Raw genomic sequence first — 22,594 nt, forward strand, 5'->3', positions numbered from 1 at the left:
TTGCTATACTTTGAAAGTCAATGTTTGCGCTATCAGTTTTGCGGCTGTTCGGTATTTTGTGCCAGCATTGTTTTTCCTTTCTTTCTTTTTTTGTTGCTATGTTTATTTGTAGGTTGATTGTTTCTGTTGGTCAATGTTTTATTATATACTCATTTATCTCTCTCTCTCACACACACACACACACACACACACACACACACACACAACATAAGCAGATATGCAAAAACACACAAATAAGTTAGTATAAAAAATACACGACTTAGGCTTTTACTCTTACTTTTCCCTCATTACTGGATTTTAATGGACATTTGCATAATTTATATGTGTAATAAAATGGACAGCATTTCCTTTTAACTGTCTCCGTGGAAGTACGAAGCAGACAGTGCCTTGTACTGTCCTTCTAAGTAGCAGGTAGCAGAAACATGTCTTGCCATCAGCACTAGTCTCTCACAGAATGTATCCATAAATGTTGAGCAGTCAGTCTGAATAATCATAAACTCATTTGGGTATTGTTTATTCAGTCCTGCATGAAGCAGCACTATTCATTAAATGGAACCAGTTCCAAATGCTTAACTTGTGAGCTTGCCCTCCAAAGACACTCGTGTTCTTACAGCTGTAATTGGCTAGGCTTAAAATGGCCCACAAGGACAGTTAGCCTAGTACTAACCAATGATGCGTTATGCATGCAGATGTGTGACACAACATCTGCCAATCAGAGCACATAGCAAGACATATACAACAACGTAGTGCAGCTGACACAGTTCTGTGATGAAATGTTCTTCACTTTGCTGCCTTATTCAACTTTAATTGCATACCATTATTCTAGTTTACCACTAGTGCTGTGTTCTGTATTTGCTTCATCTGCTCACACTGACTGATCCTTTTTGGGATGATTATCTATCAGATCTCCCACGGTCAGAAGAGTTACTCTCCATTGCTAGCATGAAATACCTCTTGTCTTAGCTGATGTCCTAGGAATGAATCATAAAGGCAACTTAGTTGTACTGCAGAGTATCTGAACTAGAGTGGATTTGCATGCACACCAGCCAGATAAAATGTGCTGCCTCTGATACAGTAGGCTGACCCTGACTGCCAGAACATTTCTGCATATTTACTTTGCCTATCTAGGAGGTTGTTTGCATGGCATTGTGGCTAAAATGTTAACAAATGATCAGCGGTCACCATCTTGTAGATATGAAAAATCTACATTTGTATTTTAAGAACCTGTCAGCAATTTAGATTAAGCAAAAACTTCTCAAAGACCTGTCAGTGCAGATGAATCTGCCGAACAGTTCAAGCCTTATTACTAGATTTAAACAAAAATAAATTACATATGTACAGACATCTTTACAGCAGCTTTGAGGGTACATAGAAATGTGTCCTCTAAGCAAGTCAAGCCTTTGTTCTTTGTTTTGCAGATCCTGCAAGGTCTGATCTCCAGTTGCATAAACTACAAAAATATTTCATGTAGTCCATTTATATCCGCAATGCCCCACACTTGCTTAAGTATGATGTTGATGACCTTCCCAAATTCGTATCTCTCCAGTAATGAATAAAACAACCACAGAGGTAATCCTTACCTGGATCTCCCCATTAAGGAAATATCTTCTTCACCTCGTAGCAGAGTAGACATCTGGCATCTATGACATCTTTACCTTTGCATGTAGCTATACTGTTGTTATTGCCTCCTTCCTAGCTCTGTGGTGGCATGAAAGGTAGGTTTCTGTAAAGGGTACATTCATGGACCCTCAGGTGACATTTACTGTAGGTTAACTCCCAATCTTCTTCATTATTTCATATGTAAGAGGGTAACATGGTCAGAATGGGTGTACTCTACATTAGTAGGTACATTAATGTGAGATTTTGTAGGCCTATGCTGGGGCAAATATCTGTGGCAGTGTTATCCAGAAAATAGCAAAAGCAAGGAAGGTACAGACTTTTTGACCTGTGGTGATGTAATCTCTAAATTTGTTATATAAGGTGAAGAAGTACATTTGATAAATCTCTCCATCTATGTGAGAGTTTGGGGAATATTGCCCCATCATAAAAGCAGCAGATTTTGTCCCTATGATTTTTTTCTGGGATTCATGGCTACAGGTTGAGGAGCTTCTGTTTACCACTATTAGTTCACAAAAGCAGAGAATTAGCAGCAACAAGCAGTTTATAGGAAAGCTGAATGAGCTCAGATACAAAAACCACAACATCTGGATCTGGATTCCTTAACTCATAATATGAAAGCAACTGTGCATGCCTTAGCATCAAAGAGATGTCATGTCATAGCCATGGTCCTATTGTCATAAGCTATGCATGTATGCATGTATGCTGTAGGTATAAATCTTCACATACTTACAGATCATAGTAATATGCATCTGCAAGCAGTCCAGGGTCCAGGACACACATGAAATCCACAGAGGTCTGCTCAGTTGCACAGAAGTACAAGAATCAACAGACATTTACAACTCTAAAGGCATCTGTCTTGTAATGACCTTTCTGGTCACCATGGTAAGGATATTTTTATATAATTGTCATATCATGCTCCTCTTCAGCGTTATGAAATAAGTTAGTTACTACCTGGATTTACTCTGTCTCTTGTAGTTTTGCATGGTTATGTAATGCAGTAAGATGTTCCTTGGGCATTGTCTTTATTACAGAGCTGCAAGTCTGATTACTGTGCCATGTATTAACTGGAATTCACTGAGGATGTTTGACTCTTTTAATTTCTCCAAGTCTTTTGGGTTTCTAATACCATGACGGGAATGGACCCCATTCCTAAGTCAAAGTACAATTAAAGTACAATTAAAGTTCATGAAATTAGTATTGTTTCTATCTCTGATGTTTGACTGGGTATTTATTGGCATGCAGTCCTAGATCTTTTCTCTCCCTCTCTCGCTGTCTCTCTGCCTGTCAACAATCAACTCTGCCATTCACAGTCAGGCCATTTGTTCTGCAAGCGGTGAAAGACAGTGACACAAGGTCATCAATCAGGTAACAATTAGGACTTTTTTTTCTTCATTTTAGCAAACCCAGGTCCTTCAACCAAATGCACTTATTGTCAGCCCTGCTTACATAGCGTGTTGCTTGATGACCATGCACGCCCTGCTCCTGTGCTGCATATAATACAACACACAGCTCCAGATAGGAGTATAGGATAAGTGATCTAGTGAAGGTCACTCACTCCCTGTCTTTTCCTGGACATGAGTAGCTAATGAAACCTGGATTATCTGGATTATCTGGGTAAAATCTGCACTATAGCCAAACTCTGGAACTCCCTCCCATCCTCAATTACCTCTGTAACTTCTTGCACCCACTTTAAATCTTTACTAAAATCACACTTCAAAACTTGCCAGATATGCCCTTGCAACCCCCCTCTAATACCATCCACTCCCCCCACCCACTACCTCTCTCAGCCCCTATCAACAACCTACTCTCAACTCTACTAACTCTTGGCTACTAATGTTCCCAGCTACCTACCACATAATACTAACTTCTTGTAGCAACAACTGCTATTGGCTGTTATGTACCTCAAAAACAGTTTGTATCAATTGTTCACTGATGAATCTGAACTACATTTTAACCATGTTTAGTATGTCACCATATTTTAAAATTGTACTATGCTCTACAGCTGTTTTACATCTGTTTTCTTCTTGTCTTGCGTCCTTAACTGGACTAATGTCTATATTTGAATGCTATGTTTTTTTAACTGTATAATGCAAATAATACTTAATGTGGAGCTTTTCTCCCTGGGCCTCTGCTGAAAACGGGCCTGTGTCCAGTCGGACTCTCCCGGTTAACAAATGTAAATAAATAAATAAATAATAATAAATAAATAAAATCAGACTTCTTCCTAAAGCAGCATTTGACCTTTTGTCGGTTTTGGCATACATCTATCATCGACTTTTTCATCATAACAGTTTCATATAGACCCCACTGAGTGAATACTGCATTCTTCTTACCAGGTGTTTTCTTGTTGGTCTTGTTACTAGGAGCCTGTATACCACAGTATTTTACAGTAAGACTTTTGATAGTAAGTAGGCTTCATGGCACAGTGGGATAATGATTTGTTGTTGCAAAATAAAGCTTTGGTGTTCCTGAAGGAGAAAAAGTTTGTGTGGTACCTTGCTCTGCAGTTCCTGCATTTTGAAGTACTTGTTTACAGTGGGATGATGAACTGATTATGACCCAAATGACCCATGACATTATCAAGCATAGTAGAAAAGCTAAATAAACTGGTAATAAACCCCTCTGTCATACACTGGATTACCAGTTGACTCACATATAGGACACATGAAATCAGAATAGGGGAAGTTACCTCCACAAAGACAGCAGTCATCATTGCAGCCCCAGGGTTCTGAACTCTTCTGGTTGGCATCTGCTTTTCTGAAGTAAAAGCCAATACTAAAAGGCTCTGGGTGCCTAAGATTGCAGATTACTGCAAGTTAGGAACAGTTATTGAACACCCAAATGACTTAGTCATCTTGCAGGAAGTATTGTCTCAAATAAATAACTGCTGCCAAAATCATGGACTGAAACTAAATGCCAAAAAAATGCATTACTTTATCCTTTATGAAATCATCTACCCTAAGGAAATACCACATTGACAATAAACCCTTACGAGTTGACCCATTTGTTTGGGATTTGGGAACTTATGTGGGCAGTGACCTAACTTTTATCCAACATGTGTCCATTGGTGTAAGAAAGTCCTATATTGCACAACTTTATAAACAAAAGGATTGTGTCTGGCTCTTGGGATGTTATTATTAGTCTTTAGTCAGGCCTCATTAGGCCAGTCAATTAATATAATACTCCCTTTGGCATGTATCTGTCCAGACACATGCAACAACTGGAATCCCCACAGTGTTACCTTACTAAAAGGATACAAGATTTAAACAACATGTCCTGCATCAACCAACTTAATGACCTGTCACTATACTCAGTATCCTGCAGACTGCTAAGTGGTGACCTGTGTCTGGCATACAAGGCATCCTCGAACCCAATACTGATTGAATTACTGCATATCAGCAAGCCAAATAACATCATATGTACTTGGTCTAGGGATCTAAACCTCTTCTGCAACAGCAACAGAATGGTTTTGAGAGACATGTATATCTCACAGTGCATACCGCTGCTTTCACTGCTCTGGAACAGACTCCCCATCCATATAAAACAAAGTTCATTCCTGTTCATATTCAAGCGCAACTTGGATCTATGGATGGGAAAGAGAAGATTTACCCCCTGTACTACTGATGGACCGAGCCAGCTACAAAATGCTTTATCCCATGCTTGTGTCCCCTCAAATTATTTATGGTATGATCCCAATTATGCTCATTAGGGGTAATATATAATCACTGACCATGGGATGGGTGAGGCCAATCTCTAACCAAATGAGTTAGGGTAATTCAAGCACAAAAAGGGAACTGATTAGGCTTAAAATGGCCCCCAATGGCAGCTTGTATAGTATTTACCTACAAACCTATGACAAGCTAGCAGTCTCGGACACTGGAAGAGTGGATGGGAAAAGGTGGGAGAGAATGGCCATTGCAGGCTTATCCATTCTGTGGAGAAGGGGCCTAGCTTTCTCCAGTGTCATCACCTACTGGAGAGAGCAGTGCATGGCATGCAGATTGTGAGCCAGAAAAGAGAGTTTGGCTCTACCAGACTTTTATTGCCATGGTAACATTCATGCCACACATTCACAGAGGAAGGCCTAGCGGTTCATTATTTGAGCATGCACATCAGCTGCAGGGGGAGGGTCTAAGGCTAAACCTGAAAAATACCTATGAATAACAGTTGCCAGTTGGCTGTAAAGTACTAAAATAAAATAAAAAAGACCACAGAATTTAGCTTGTGCATTGGCAAATTTGTTTCTTGTCTTCCAGGGATTTCATTAAATCCAGGCTTTGCAGAGATCAGACAGCAATTGGAAAAGCTGATAAGGATGCTGTGTAGTATATCAGCATTGAGCAGTATATAGGAATGTGATTAGAACATCTTAATAATGTGAACAACTATGAAAAGTTTGTGGATCCAACAGAGAGAGAGATAAGAAAGAACTGGAAGACACATTAGACAGAGGATGAGTCTTAATCCTGGAAAACAGTATAAAGTTGATTCCTGAAAAACTATAGCAATTTTTTTTTACTGTATCTAATATAAGCACTACAAAATTATAGGCAAACCAGCATGGATACCCATAATTTTCACTACTGAGCACATACAGGGTAGCCAAGTTCTAGGATTATTTAATGTTAAAGTGATTAAATCCATTATTGAAAATATTGGTTTATTGAGGAGACTGAGGAAGATGTAAGGCACAAAGACTGGTTTTGGGCAAAATGTGCTACATTAAAAATGCACTGTGGCTGAGTATACTAGAAAAGACAGCTGGTGAATGGATAAAAATACATTTTTTATCATGATTATTACATAGCTGTTTAACATGCATTTATTTAAAAAATATGAATGTACTTTACACAGACAAAAGGTAGGTGCAGCTATGGAATCTCTTCTGGTTCCCATATATCCTATAACATTTATTTATTTATTTATTGACATTTGTTGACTGGGAAAGACCACTGAGTCAGGAACCCATTTTCAGTGGAGGCCTGGGGAGAAAAGCTCCACAAAAAATCAAGAGTACAAAAGTATAAGTGTAAAAATACAAAAAACATAACAGTACAAAAACTACAGTACAATAATAAAATAAGATACAAATACAAATCCCCTAAATAGCTCCAGAAATTATAAAATACAAAATAAAAATACATTCATCTATTACTATATACAGAGAAAAGGTTACTAAATACAGAGTTTTCAGAGTACCTTTGTAGACAGAAATATGTAGGAGATTAGAGTGATAGTATAAGGAAAAGTATGATAAAGTGATAAATATAGTGCAGAAAAGATTCAATTGTAGTGAATAAGTCAAACATAGGAAGTGTGGCAAAAGACATCAGAATAAATGGCTGTATCTAGAGCTGGGAAAGAAAGAAAGGAATCAGAGAACTAAGCTATTAGACCAGAGCAATAAGATACTAGAGCAGAGGCATGGGCAGGTAAAGCTAATTCAAGGCAGGTGCAGCCAATTCAGCTAATTCAAGGCAGGTGCAGCTAATCAAGGTGGTTTAGTTCATAGGTTCATAGGTAGAGTGATTGAAGGGGCAACTATAATTTCTGAGATAATGTGTTTTAAGTATGGCTTTAAATATTTTTAGAGATTCCATCTGAGTGATAGTTGTGGGGAAATGATTCCATAATTTGACAATAGAATTGGAATAAAGGCATTTTCCAGCTCATTTATAAGGTTTGTTTATGCATACATTTTGTTAGTAGAGTGTAGGCTCTGGGTTGGGGAGTATGTTTGAATAATAGTCTGCAGAGTAGGGCACACACACACACACACACACACACACACACACACACACACACACACACACACACATATCTATCTATCTATCTATATATATATATATATATATATATATATATATATATATATATAGACCCAGGAAATCAACTCCCCCTCTACTACACGTATTTGTCCTCCCCCCACCCCCTCATAGGAACCTATAAGTATAAGCCCACACTTGTGGTGCCATTTTTAAATCCCTGGATTCCCAACGTAGTTCACTCCCTGGTCTCTGCGGTCCATGCCTGCCAGTAAGTTGTATATGTCTTTTTGAACATTTTTGCTCTGATTTCACTGCTTTGAACTGTTATTAGCTAGTAATTCTGTAAGTTAACAAGTTGTTATTGTCACCGAGTATCCAAGTGCCTTGTATTAAGAATAGACATACTCGCAAGCATTTATTAGTGTGGATGTGCTTAAGTGCTGACGAGTACATAGTACTGTACTGTTTTGTGAGTGGAAACCTCATATTTTAGTCCTAATCAGATGCAATCACATGTTGGCAGTGTAGAAACCCTCTATTTGAATAACACTTGTGTGCTGACTAGTGAGGTAGCACTTATGTGCTGGTATTTATAGCATCTCATTGCAGGTTTAAAACCTGCACCTCTGAACCCCACAAAAGGAGTGCTAGCATTCGCTTTTATCTATACCAAACTGATCCCTCTTTGTGAAGCTAGTGTGCTGCCTAATTCTACGCACACTCAGTCGCTATACCCATAAAACTCAGAGGTGGTAATTATAGTCCACTAGGTACCCCTTCCAGTAGGAAACATGGTAACTACCTCGAACGTTGAAACTACATAGCCATTGCATTTCCACAGACCCAAGAAACTCCTGTATTGTGGAAATCTCTCTACTTTCTGAAATATGGCTATCATGAAAGTGGCGACATCCACATGAGTGTGCTCTAAAGGATTCTTAGTCGGGTTTGGACTATTAGTACCACTCAGTCACCAGACCTTTTACACAAAACACACTCACTTGGCCTGCATAGTCACTCTGTTTTCTAATTACCACCCAGGGGTCGGGAAACAGGATAAGTGCTTGTGTTTAAGGATTAGAAAGTGTTTTTTTTCTAACTGTTGAAATTGCTGTTATTTCTAACTATCAAATAATGTTTAAGGATTAAGAATTGGTTTATGGTTTTATAGGGCAACTGCTGCTAAATCATAACTGATGTGTAAGCTCATTTGTAGATGTTTAGAGTGACATGAAGTGCAGTGTGTTATAATCCTGCTGTATAATCATTACTGTGATAAGGTCCCCCCCCTCTTTTTTGTTACATGATAATAGTGAAGCTCCTTACTTAGCACATACTTCCCTCATTTTACAATCATCTTTACTTAACTCTCTCCCCCATCTTAATTATCCTAGTAATATATTTCACCCTCTTACCTCCACCCAAGAGCACCTATATTTCTTATACTGTACCTCCACCCTGCTTCTACTACCCCCTTATCTTTCTCTGCCTCACACGTGTAGTTGGTGTCTCACATGTTTCTTTCCTCCTTTTACAGCTAGAATACTCAGGAAAGACACTGCCCTCAGCTACTCCCTAGTCCTGAAGACAGTAGCGCAGCTATCTAGCCCTCCATCCTAAAAGGACTTCCATTTTTCAAGTGTTTAAACAAAAAGTAGGTCTCCCTACTGTGGAATAATTGTATTTCAACCCCTAAACTGTTAAGTACTGGCTTGCATACCGCACGGACCAGCCATCCCCCTAACAGCTAATCCTGATATATTTTGTTAGTCATCCCCCACAAGGACATGTGATTCCTCATTTTAACCACAAGATGGCAGTATAGTCCATCAAACCCTAATTCCAAGCTGCTTCCTATAAAACGGAGAGTTTAACTTCAAACTAAATAAAGTAAAGGAGAAAAGAAGTAAAATGCCACATCTTAACATTAGTAGTTCTAGTTTTCCCAGACAGTTGTGAACAGACTGAGCAGCTAACCGACTCAGTTGAACTTAGGATTCCTACACTTAAATAAATTATAAGTCAAACAGGATTTCCATCAAAATAAATTAAGTAAGAACAATTTTACCTGTTGAACTGATTGTTTTTTGTGAGCGCGGGACTGGCTTGGTTCATCCCTGCTCCGTTCGCCCTCGCTACACTTGGGCTCACTCTGCTCCTCTACCCTACCCCCATTTCCACCCACCCCCACATCAATTACATTTATAGCTATACACCACACCCCTAGCCACTCCTCCATCACAACTATCGAATCACACAGTAAATCTAATTATCCCTCACACCAATACAGCCCTTCACACCCTTCTCTACACATCCCAGATCGGATACCACACCCTATATTTGAACTCCATCTCTACCATATTTCAGCCCTATCCTAGTCAATAACCCACCTCTTAACTAAACAATATGACCTCTACTACAACCAACCACCTTCTACACACCTTATTACACACATTAGGCCACTCTTCTCTCCTCCTATCCATGCTCTCATCCTACCACACACATCTTTATATCAGCCCTCCACCACCATGGCAAACTGACTCAGCTATCACCACCTCCACTACTACCTACTCACCACTAACACCAAGTGACCTCTCTCCCTTTCCACCACCTTCCTATCTATATGGAAATATCACCTACAAACTTCGAGCCAACTCCCCCAATAAAATAGTCAAAATAACTCACAAACTAAACAAACTCTACCTCCACATACTACAAAAACTCTCATGTTGCAGTGACATTCACCCAAATCCAGGACCCAACACTTGCAATAACACCTTTCCAACAAACCCCAGTCCAATATATGTTCGACCTACCTCATCCCTCCTCCTTCTAAACATAAATATAAGAAGCATACTCAACAAAACACATGATCTCCATGCCCTACTAGCCTTATACAAGCCTGACATTGTAGTACTAACTGAAACTTGGCTTAAGCCCAACCACCACAACAATGAAAAAACTGCCCCTGGCTACGATATAATACGTAAAGATAGGTCAGGAAAAAAAGGGGATGTAGCCATCCTTTTCAAAAGTCACCTTTCTATAGAACAAATTGAACACAAATCTTAAGAAATCCAAGACATAGAACTAATATTAGCTAGACTAAAACTAAACCCCCAACAAACAAATCATAATAGCTGGAGGTTATATACCACCAGGCAACAACACTAATATACTCGAAAACCTACTAAATTGGATGAAAACCACTCATCCACAGGAAACCATTCTTGCAGGTGACTTTAACATTGATTGGTTTGACTGTAACAGCCAAAACCCCACCACTCATATTAACCTCCATGGTTTTACCCAAATTATCAATACTCCTACAAGAACAGGTAAAACCTCTAAACGGCAGTCAGTCCTGGATTGGATACTAGTATCTGACCCCACTCAAGCCCATCTCTCAGGTAGTCTCCCTGACAGCCTGAGTGACCATCAAGCAACATATCTGATTAGGAATCGACCCCACCTAACTAATCAACCCATTGTCAGGGTAATACGAAACAAAAAATACTTCAGAGCTCAGGACTTAATAAATTCACTCAAATCCTGTATATGGACTCCCCTAAAATACTTAGCACTAGATGAAGCTGTCAAATACTTCAACTCCACCTTCCTAAACATCCTGAACTCCCATGCACCACCCAGGACTACCAGAATTAAAACCAACCACACACCATGGCTATCAAAAGACACCAGGTCCTTAATGAAAGAAAGAGACAAAGCCTGGTTGCAATTCCACAAACATAAAACCCCTACCCTAAAACTAAGGTACCATGAACTATGTAATCGAGCCAAAAAACACATACAAATTGACAAAACTAGCTACTATAAAACCTTACAGGAAAAATACTCCAACAACCCCCAAAAATTTTGGGCCTCATTCAATAACCTACTACACCCAGGAAAACCTTCCACCCCTTCTCCACTACTACCAAACAATCTATACAATATCCCCACCCACTTTAACAAATACTTCACTGAAACTATCCAAGCCCTAGCCAATACTCAAACCACTAGCACCCACCCAATGTCAACAACAGCCCCCACCCTTTCCAATACAGAAAGCAATACACCTAATTTCTCCCAAGAACCAGTCAGTACTAAAACTATCACCAACTCCTCAATAAACTGAAATCAACAACCCCAGCAGTAGACAAACTACCAGCAGAATTCCTACAGATCACCGCAGAGGCCATGGCTTATACCGTGTCCATCCTCATAAACAGGTCTATAACTGAATGCAAAATACCCAACTCATGGAAAATATCTCACATAATGCCATTACACAAAGGGGGACACTCCCTTGAACTTACAAACTACCGCCCCATTGCAATATTATCACCCCTATCAAATATTTTAGAGAGAGTAGTCCACTCACAACTAATGAATTTCCTCCTTCACAACAACCTATTATCCCCATCCCAGCATGGATTCAGACCTTCCCACAGTACTACCACAGCATTTCTATCCTTTTCTAACTCTGTTAATACCCACAGAAACAACGGCCTGTTAGTATCCTCCATATTCTTAGACTTATCCAAAGCTTTTGATATGGTGAACCATAGATTACTCCTAGAAAAACTGGCCACTCTTAACATAAATTCTTCCACCTTATCCTGGTTCAGTAGCTACTTATCTAACAGACAACAAGCTGTTCTTTGGGAAAACCACCTGTCGCCCCTACTTCCAGTAACCATTGGTGTCTCACAAGGGTCCATTCTCGGCCCACTGCTATTCTCATTATTTACTAATGACATAGCATCATCCCTACCTTCTGCCTCAATAGTCCAATACGCAGATGATACCACCATAATATGTGCAGCCCACACCCTCAACAAACTTCAAATCATAACTTAAAACAGCTTTACTCTAGCAGAAGAATGATTTACCAACATCAAACTACTGCTTAATCCAAAAAAAAACAAAACTTATTCTTTTCAGTGTAGGTAGATCTCCCCCCATAGACAATAATTTTGCAATAATATCCAAAAACAATGCTAATATCACCCCAACACTACACACTAAGCTTCTAGGAGTAGAAATTGACAATAAACTCAAATTCGACATCCATATTTCCAAATAATCAAGAAAGTCAACAAAAAGATCGGACTCCTTTATAGAAACCACCACTACATGACCAGACACATAAAATCCACCTGTTATCTATACTTCTTTATGCTTCCCAATCTTTACCAACCTTCACCAAACAGAGCACACTAAAACTGAATCATGCTACAACAAAATTGCTAAATTTGCTAATGAAGCCACTCATAGGTCCCATCACTGCCAATCCCTTAGACAACTCAACTGGCTGAGTTTCCACAACTCCTCCTTCTCAACCAACTTACCACTGTCCATAAGCTCTACTGCCTTCCTATGAAAACACCTGCCTTGCAACAATTAATTCAACCCTACGCACCCTCCAGAAACCTAAGGTCAACACATCAGAACCACATAAGTGTCACCAAGCACAAAAATGAGGCTGGCAAATCCCTCTTTGCCTGCTGCATTGCAAAAACCTGGAGCCTCCTACCAGATCACCTAACCTCAACATCCTCACATTACCTCTTCAAAAAAACCATCAAATCCCACTTCATGCAAAACTGGCTATGTTCATGCCCCCCCGTCTAGTCCAAATCTACTCACTGCTATTAATACTCTCCCAAATAATGAATACTGCCATGGTTCTCTACCTCTAATAGTTTACTGACACAATGCTACAAAATAAAGTATTCTCTACTGTAAATAAACTATCTGTACCATCTTACCCTATATGCTCAATTTCTACCAGATATTCAACTGTAAATCATTTCAATCTATTGTTTGTAAACTGCATTCAACTAACATGGTGAACTTTGTGCATGAATATTTGTACCTTGTGAATGTTAACTAATGTAATGTAATACTTGTGGAGCTTTTCTCCCCGGGCCTCCACTGAAAACGGACCTGTGTCAAGTCAGACCTTCCCGGTAAACAAATGTAAAAAAAAAAAATATATATATATATATATGGTAAGAATTCATATTTTGAGTTAACTTACAATGATTTTATAGAAAAAGTAGCGGAGATTTTTAAAAGACACTGGCATCTGTTAGGTAAGACAGTACTTAGTGAACTGAAAGTGTTTTATTTTATTTTACATTTGCTTACCAAGTAGTGCACTGATCACAACTGACATTTGCAGGTACTAGCTAGGTGAAATAATTCACAAAGAAAAAAAGTGAAAGAAAACAGGGGCAGTAAAGTCTGGCAGTTGGTTCAGAGGGTTAAGGCTGTGAGCAGTGATACAAGTTTCCCTCAGCCCACATTTGCCTACTGTGCCACTTAACCAACCATTGCACCTGGGATGTGCTTGAAAAGGGGCTTTGTGGCCAGTGGGCCTACCCCCATTAACAAATGATTATTATTAAGCTGCACATATTAAAACCAGAACATAAAAGTACAGTGATATTTAATAAATATAGCTACAATTATGAGAGAAATGTACATTTTACATGATTATATTTCAGGTTTGCATTATGGTGGAAGTGCTGTGTGGTAATGATAGTCAGGTAAGGGAAGGTGTAGAGCATTTTATAGTAGAGAAATAAAGGATTGTGGAGATGGTTTCAAATTCAGCAGTCAAACTAAATAAAGTAGGGGCCTTCATGTTATCAAGTCATGCAAGTTTAATGTTTGTAAAAAAGTGCAGTATGGAACAGAAGATGCTATTAGTTGCAAAAGACATAACATTAGTGGTATTTATACCTGTAAAAATAAAGGGATAATCTGTGTACTAAAATGCATCTTTCATGTAGTAAGGTGGTACGCAGGGCAGACTAAAAGACAAGTCATAGTTAGGATTTTAGAACATATGAAAGATGTATCAGAAGTGGTAGTGGAAATAGTGAAATATTGCAACATTATATGAAGTGCTGCCACAAAAGTATAGAAGGTATGGGTTATGGTGTTGGATCAGATGGGTTAGGATTTTGGATCAGATATAAGATAGAGGAAGAGAATACATTAAAAATAAATGAAATAAAGTGTGCTTTAAGATTTCACACCTCTCATCTTGGCCTTGATGCGAAGACCTATTAGAAAGTATTGTATAAGAATGGGCATGTTTTCACGATTTTCGAGCACTATACTGTATGGTAAAATAATATAGTGAAGTTTAAAATGTATAGTTAATGTTTGCATAATAGTGCTAATTTATTTTTTTCCTGAACAGTTTATCAATTGTAATATGTACAATAGGATTATGTAATATTAATTCTTATTTGTGGAAGGTCATTTGAAACATAAAATGAGCTGAAACTTTTAATTTATTAAAGTTACTGGAAGTTAAGAGCTGAAAGTGTCAGGGCAGTGGATGATTTCTGTGTTCTTGTGTTTTAAATCTGGTGATGTTATAACATTAAACTAGAGAATCCCTAATCGTTGCCCAGGTACTGGTCGCTCATAATCATTTCTCTCCCCATAGAAGGTCAAATGCTCTGTCTCTTGTGAGTCAGACAGAAATCAAAACAGGTCAGTTAAGGAGTCACACATAAGTTAGCACAGGTCGGTTAGGGTTAATCATCTGTGAAGTGAGGGGCTGGAGCTATAAACTAAAACTTATATTTAAGGGGTAAAATAAAACATTTCAGGGCTTCACTGGAAAGGCTCACCCAAACTCTGCCACAGCATGCTGTGAGGGAAAGGTTAGTTTTCTTTTTATTTCTTGTATTTTGTTTTAGTTTATTGCCTTTTTCTATTTTGTATACTGTAATTTGTTTTCCTTACACTGTGTTTTACTTGTATTCTGCTTTTAACTGCATATTAAAACTTGAAAAGTGATCACAGCTCTGTTTCTTGTGAGTCAGACAGAAATTAGAACAGATCAGTTAAGGAGTCACACATAATATAAAATAGTTCAGTTAAGGTTAATAATGTGTAAACTGAGTGGGTGGAGCTAGGAACAAAACCTTATATTTAAAGGGTAAAATAAAAAATTTCAGAGCTTTACTGGAAAGGCTCACCCAGAGTCTGTGAAAGTTTGCTGTGAGGGAAATGTCAATTTGCTTTTTATTTGTTGTGTTTTGTTTTACTTTATTGCCTTTTTCTATTTTGTATACTGTGATTTGTTTTCTTTACACTGTGTTTTACTTGTATTCTGCTTTTAACTGCATATTAAAACTTGAAAAGAGACCACAGCACTGTCTCTTGTGAGTCAGATAGAATTTTTGCCACCCCCTCAACCTGTTACTGTTGTGTTCTTAAACACCACCATCTTTCTAGTTGCCTTCCCCTTATATTAATGTGACCATATATCTTGTTCCCTCTCTCCTTTCTCTGGCTGTGTGAGTAAGCAAAAGATTATCTTTTTGTAAAATCACTCCCCTTCAACTATTTAAATTTATTGGCCATCTAACTGTATTCCATAGCATCAGAATACAAAAGTGCCTGTCTCCTTTCACTCTATCTTGCTCTTTTAAAAATAGTGGCTCTCCGCTAAAACGTAACTTTTTAGACAGCTAAAACTTAAGTTACCCACTTTCATATCTAACTGCTTAGTGCACACTGCAGTGTTTAGGATAAAACATTTTTTTATCTTACCTTTAAGCATCTATTGCAAGACCACCAGTTATTGGAGAGCCCACATTCTGCCTCTCTCCTTGAGAAAATAGATCTGACTCCCAGGAGGGGGGCCTTGGGCTTTAAGACTTGAGGAGAGGGAGTTGCTATGGCAACTGAGAGTAAATGCCTTTTCCAACCCTGGGTTGAATGATTCTTGTTCCCTGAAATGTATTTTAAAACTTAAAGCATTAACCAGGTAAAAAAACATTTCTATGGAGGTATGTAACATTTGACATTTTTTTTGTTGTAATTAATATCAGTGAAGAATTTGTTTGTGTTTTAAAAAGTTTTTATACACAAAGAAATATGAATGTATTTACTTATAAACTTGCTGAATTTGGATAATGGGAGGTTGATGATGTCATCAACTTGGGACTATTTAAATTGTAAATTGAGCTATTACAAATGTCTGAAGAAGTTCCTTTAATGAAAGGTTACGAAAGCGCTAACAATACATTTTAGTTTCATAAGTACAGCTTTTTTTCTGGCTTCAAGATTTGCTTTGTTTATATAAATAGGACCTGCTGGAAAGATAGATATGTATCCCAGAGACTATCCCATCTATGGAATAGGCTCCCCATCCATGTGGAGCAGAGTTCCTGCCTAACCATATTCAAGTACAACTTGGACAATTGGATGGGAAACCAGAAATTTATCCCTGGTTTGGCACCTATGTCTCTAATGGACACAGGTAATCTGTAAATGGTTCATCTCCCAGGACCCTGCTTGTAAATGTTTCATCTCCCATCCCCCTGCTTTCACTTATCAAGGGTATCAGAACCTGTCAGAGATTTGGGATGCATGGCTAGGCTTAAAAGGCCCTTGTGGTCATTAGCCTATGTATGAACCTATGACCCTATAAATGGCCTGGTTGATCAAGGAGTGGATGGCGACTTATGTCTGGCGCACAACAGTGATATAATGGTTAAAAAAGCACATTATTTGGTATCAAATCCTAGTTTTAGGGGTGACTGTGACCCATGGTGCATTAGAGTCCCAAGAGCAGAAATGACTGGGGCCTATGGTGGGTTATTTGGGAATAGTATTTGGATGTTTAGAACTCATTTATACTGCACAGGTTATTGGGTCTTACAGTGTCTGTGTATTTAGGACCTGTGGTGCATGAATGGGTAAAGTAAGCTCTCTTTTGTCCATTGTTTGTGTTATTTTTTGATAATGAAGCCATTTAGCCATGGGGTCAGTGCCAGCTTTAATTGTGTATTTCTCTTAATAAAAGAAGTACTTCTGTTAAAAAAAAAAAAAAAGGCACAAATTTTTCTTAAAACCCCAGCTAGAAATGTTTTCAGATGTGCATTTTTATGACAGTACTCTGACAAATTTGAAAGTACATCTGCTTATATCAGAAAAGTTCTGTTATGATTTAATAAAATCTCTTAAGTGTCAAAAGTGTGAGCAGTTAAGGTGAAGGTAACATCAAATAATGACCCTAGTGTAATGAAAGATGCATGTTTATGTTTTAACTGACATCTCTCACAGGTCCTGTTAGCATATGATTAATCACTTCAGTTTAGTTTGGGTGATTTAAGTCATCCCTTGGTAATCGAACAGACCACTTCATTCATAAACTCTGATAAAAAACATACCTATCACAGCACAAGAGATAAGACAGAAGCTGCATATGAACATGTAGAAGCAGTAAACATCAGAGTCAGCACTGCTTGTCAAGTTAGCCTTACTATGACAGCATTATTTAGTAGAAAGGTATGCAGGTCTGGCTCAAAATAATGTATTCATGTTATTTCTTTGTTGCATTTGTTAAGTAGACCTGCTGGCTAGGTATTGCCCCTACCTCCTTTTTAATAGACCTTGAAATATTTGTGTTTCATGAGCAATGTATACATTTAAGAAATCTATATAAAGCAAACGTACATACATAAAACCGGTACTCATATGGAATGGCTAGATAATAATCCAAGACATTATATTGGGTTCAGTTTGGTTTGGTCTAAGTAAAACTGACGTGTTCTTAAATCAACATTTGCTATACTTGGAAACAAATACATGCCGTACATTGAGAACATGTCTCAGTTAATGCACCATGTCTAAATTAAAAGTGGGGGAACACACACAATTAGGACAGGAAAAAAGCAGGGTTCATGTATAAGATGAATGAAGGAATGGCCCTGTGAGTAAAATTCAGACATTGAAGATGAAGAAAGCATGAGATGTTTAGTGAAAAAAGAAAGGTACACCAGGATAATCCAGACAAGCATATTATGTAGAGGAGTACAGTATGTGCATTAACCTTTTGTCATATTTTTTAACAGATGTGCACACCCTTTCTGTTACATGCTGCTCGTTTAGTTATTAGAGGAAGCAGTGTGCATGAGGTATGATAGATAACTGGTGTGTCTGTGTGTGTGTGTGTGTACGTTAGGAACAGAACGACGCAGAATCAGATTAGCATGTGTGGTTTAAGGTAGTGCGTAATACAATGTAAATTCAGCTGCAATCATCTGATGTAAAGTTTCTGTCTAAAACACAGCGGCAGAATGAAATGGAATGTCTGAGGCCAGTAAGAGCTCCCATTGCTTCTTTCTGTATTACTATATCACAAACTCTGGACTTACAAAACATGATGTCATCCTCTAGAACTTTATACAGTGAGAACCAGTGCTAAACTGAGCTTGTTATCTACAGCAATAGCCAGAACTTTAAACGCTGCATGTTTTCTTGGCATGGTAGAAACTGTATATTCTATCATTGATTGAGTCTGAGGTGAGCAGAAATAAACCACCATTTAACATTGTCGAACATCCCCACCCACCTCTGCTCACGTGCCCTGTTTATGCAAACTGAGAGTGAAATCCCTTGGAAGATAACCAGATCTTCTGTACTATACATGTCACATTAGCTTTACCATAAATGTCATTTTTAACATATCTGTTACATTTCTACCCATTTTGCACATTTTGTACAGCAGGCATTAATGCCATGAATATTGTTTCTTTGGCTGAGAAAGCTTAATTCATAGCTGTGTCTGATATTTTCAGCTAAATGACTAGGTTTACTACAGTCTTGGAAGTGGATCTACATTACATATTACAAAATCAGAAAACATAATGCTAGTAGATAAATCACATGCTTAGATTATGTTTAAATGATTATTCAGGCCCTCTTCTTGTTGCATTTTTCAAATAAGTGAAAGCATCTGAATTACATATGTAACACTGTGCTTCTTTGGAATTTCTCAAGTGAACCCATCTTAAACTGATTTTGGACTCTGAGGGACCTTTCCCAAATGAAGACAAGACCAGCTCCAGGAAAATCACGGTATAAAACATTATGGCTATTAGTCAAGTGGCAGGACAGAATGTGTATTATCTTTTAGCAGAACTATAGGTCTTAGAAAAGCTCATTTCACTTAAGACTGCAAGAATTACAAAGCTCTTACAAACTCAGTATACAGCAAAAGTGCTAGGGATAAGTTATCCTAATGTCATTGTGGATTTCACCAGTTACTAAACAGAAACAAATGGTTAACCCCAAATAATACCCTCAGATGGTAGGTAGAAGCACAGAAGAAAGTGCGAGTTTGAAGAAAGATAGGATAGACCTGCTAAGACTGTTAAGAAAAGTTCAGCAATGTAGTGACACTGTTGACCATATTGTGCAAGCTCTTATTGGAAAGGTGTTCAAAGTTTGCGATGATTGATGTGCATTATTATATCGCAATAAATGCAACTGTGTCACTCTGAAAAAAATGATCATATAATTTCATTCAAACTCAATACACAAACAAAACACAGTATCTGACCTGAGAGGCGCTTTTCTCTTGTACTTTTCCAGAAAATATCCCATGCTCTGTTGGTAGAATCCTTGATATGCTCACTAAAGGATCTTCGCAAACGTAGTTTTCCTGGGTACGCCATGCTCTGGAGTACCCCCAAATTTTCAAAGAATCCACAGTACAATGAACTTTCCCATTGAGATCCTAATGAGTGATGAAAATTAGTGAATCACCAAAGGTGACCAGTATTTATTAAATTGATTCTGTGTTGATCCAAGGTAGTGTTGATGGAAGAAATCTGCATGTAATTTACCAACACTACTCTACTGCTTTCTCTTTCGCCTGTTACTGTGAAAGGAAAAAAATGCCTCTTTGCAAGCAATCTGGGGTCAGGCCAGGCAGAAAAGGAAATTGCAGCCCACTCGGCTCCCCTAACCTTAGTGTAAGGCAGAGAGCGCTGCTTCTCAGCTGCTACATTTCATAAACAATTTCTCCAGCATGCACAGTGATAAATAAAGTTGAGTAAGCCAGTCTCTGTTGAAGCAAGAAAACTGCTTGGGTAAAATGTTACAGCCCCTCCTCCGAAGTTCCCTTTGCTGCAGATTAATCATACTTCTTTTTTTTTCTAAATTCCTCTTTTAGACACAGTATGTTTACAGATCATATTTAAACAGTTTAACTGAAGAAAATATTTTATTAAACAGCTGCACAAAACGTTTATTTTGGTGGGGGGCTCACAAATCGCTTTAAGACATTAAAGGACTGCAGTAAATCACTGGGGAAGTTTTCTGTCAGCTCAGAAACATTGGTCTGTGTTTTCCTTTTCTTAGCTACAAGACTTTGACTAGATTATTTAACTCTTTCTGGCTTGCTAGTTTAATATACATTCAGTTTTTGACTCCTTTATGGTGTTTATGTTCCTTGAGAACATGTAAACAACGCAGTATGTTGGCATCACATTGCTACTGTCCCACTGTTGTTTGCCACAAGATTTTTTCACTTATTACAGAACTCTGAATGAATGGAATGTTCAAACCCACGATTAATTTGTTCCAAACCTGGTAAAGAAAACCAGTAAAAATTCTGGTTATGTTTACTGTAAAAAAATAAATAAATAAAATAAAAAAACACTTATTAGTTTAGGGGTTCCACTGTTACACCTATAAACTATATAGTTCTGGGCTCTAATAACAGAAAAACATAGTTAATGTTAATGGGTTTTATGTATTTGTGCAGTTTTATGCTGGTGTACTGAAACATGTCTTTTGTTAAAGGTAAATTTACTTATCTCCATCCACAAAGGCTTAAAAGGAGAATTTTGCAAATGTCTTTATTTGCTTATCTGGTAAGTTAGCAAATGAACTCACCATGTTTGAGGTCATGCTGCTACTGCGGCTTGTGGGTAACAGGTACCTGTTAGTGATATCTGTGTTGACCTTGGTACCCTTACACATCCTATGTGAATGACACAGACAGTCCTCGTGTTATTCTAACAGTGACTGTGTTTTGTGGCTATTATTACATGCTAGTCAGTTAACTGTGGGTACCTTTACACTATTATAAGTGCACCTACAGTAAGTAACTTGCTGATTTTTACAATAAATTCACCTACTGTAGATGACGTGTTAATCTTAGATGTTTTTACTAGCAGTTTGATCTAGTGAACAGTGTTGCTGTTGCAGAGCTTCAAAACTGATGATTCAGTTTTGACCTCTTGTTAGGATCTCTCATATTCAGATAAACTAAAAACACTGACCTTATTTTATATGCCTTATAGACTTGTGGGTGATCTGCACCTTGCCTTGTGAGCTATGACAAATGCTGCTCTTCCTGATCCCCTTTCCTTGAACAGAAAAACTCTTCAATCAATAATACCCTTCTCAAAGACTTAGTTCTACTCCTAAATATCAGTATGTCCAGATTCAGGGATAAATTGATAATCTGGTGCCTCTGGTGTCTATGGAACAAGCTTTCTCTATGTATTAGTGTAAAACCCAAACAGTGTAAAAACTTAGATCCATGGTTGGGACTCCCTAGATTCATCCTGCGAGTCACTACCTATGCTAAACTAAATATTATCACATCTCAGTTCTCTCTTTTAGTTCTCTCTTCTCTTTTCTGCCCTGTTCTTCATCTTCTTGCTATTTCTCTTCCTCTAGCATGAGCCAAGCTAAAAATATTCTACCTATATCTCCAATGGCAGCTGGTGACTGGAAGGGGAAACTGCAGGAAGGAACTGAAAGGGTGGGGCTCTATTGCAGCAGGTCAATGACCATTACCTGTGATTAAGCACTTTCATCTACCGATTGCGTAGTATGTACCCGCTCATTATAGGCACTTTACTGAATATATGCTCCTCAGATATCAAACGGCAGTCAACAAGGCCAGCCTTAAGTGACATGGAGTAGGCAAAGTACTCCAAGGGAGCTCATCTTGCATGCTAGCCCCCCTGCACCTCCCTATTACCTCTCTCCTGTCCCCCTCCCCTCATTCTGGCCCAAACTCCAGGTGGATTACATTTTTCTTTTCTTTTTTTTTTCTTTTCTTCACCCTTTCTCTAAATTCTTAACTCTTTATGCTTTTTAACACAGCCTAACAGGCTAGGATTCCACAGTAGTAAGATAGGAGGAAGTGACTGAATCAGGCCAGGGTCTGGGGGCTGCTAGGCTCCAAGAAGTCAAAGGTTTCTAGATGATTGGAGGTGCCGCATACAGCTTTTTTTACAACTATTTGTTCTTATAATGGCTGGACCAAAAAAATCACAGGTAAGGAAAGAGATTCAGTGTCATTTTTTTCAAGGAAAAAGTATCTAAAACTTAATGTTCAAAACCAGCAAAACAGTAGTTTG

The 22,594-nt window shown here is 38.2% G+C and overlaps 1 protein-coding gene across 1 annotated transcript in view; it reads right to left on the minus strand.

Moving 5' to 3' along the window:
- LOC122800063 (rho GTPase-activating protein 7-like) overlaps positions 1 to 20,234 on the minus strand; it is a 988,694-nt gene extending 968,460 nt beyond the window's left edge. The window contains exon 1 of the mRNA XM_044069557.1: positions 19,774 to 20,234. Within this exon, the coding sequence (XP_043925492.1) occupies positions 19,774 to 19,888 (115 nt within the window). The 5' untranslated portion in view covers positions 19,889 to 20,234. The remainder of the gene's footprint in view (positions 1 to 19,773) is intronic.
- Positions 20,235 to 22,594: the final 2,360 nt, after the last annotated feature.

This window comes from Protopterus annectens, chromosome 4.part0 (assembly GCF_019279795.1).
Source record: "Protopterus annectens isolate FY-2018-M chromosome 4.part0, PAN1.0, whole genome shotgun sequence".
Lineage (NCBI taxonomy): Eukaryota > Metazoa > Chordata > Ceratodontiformes > Protopteridae > Protopterus > Protopterus annectens.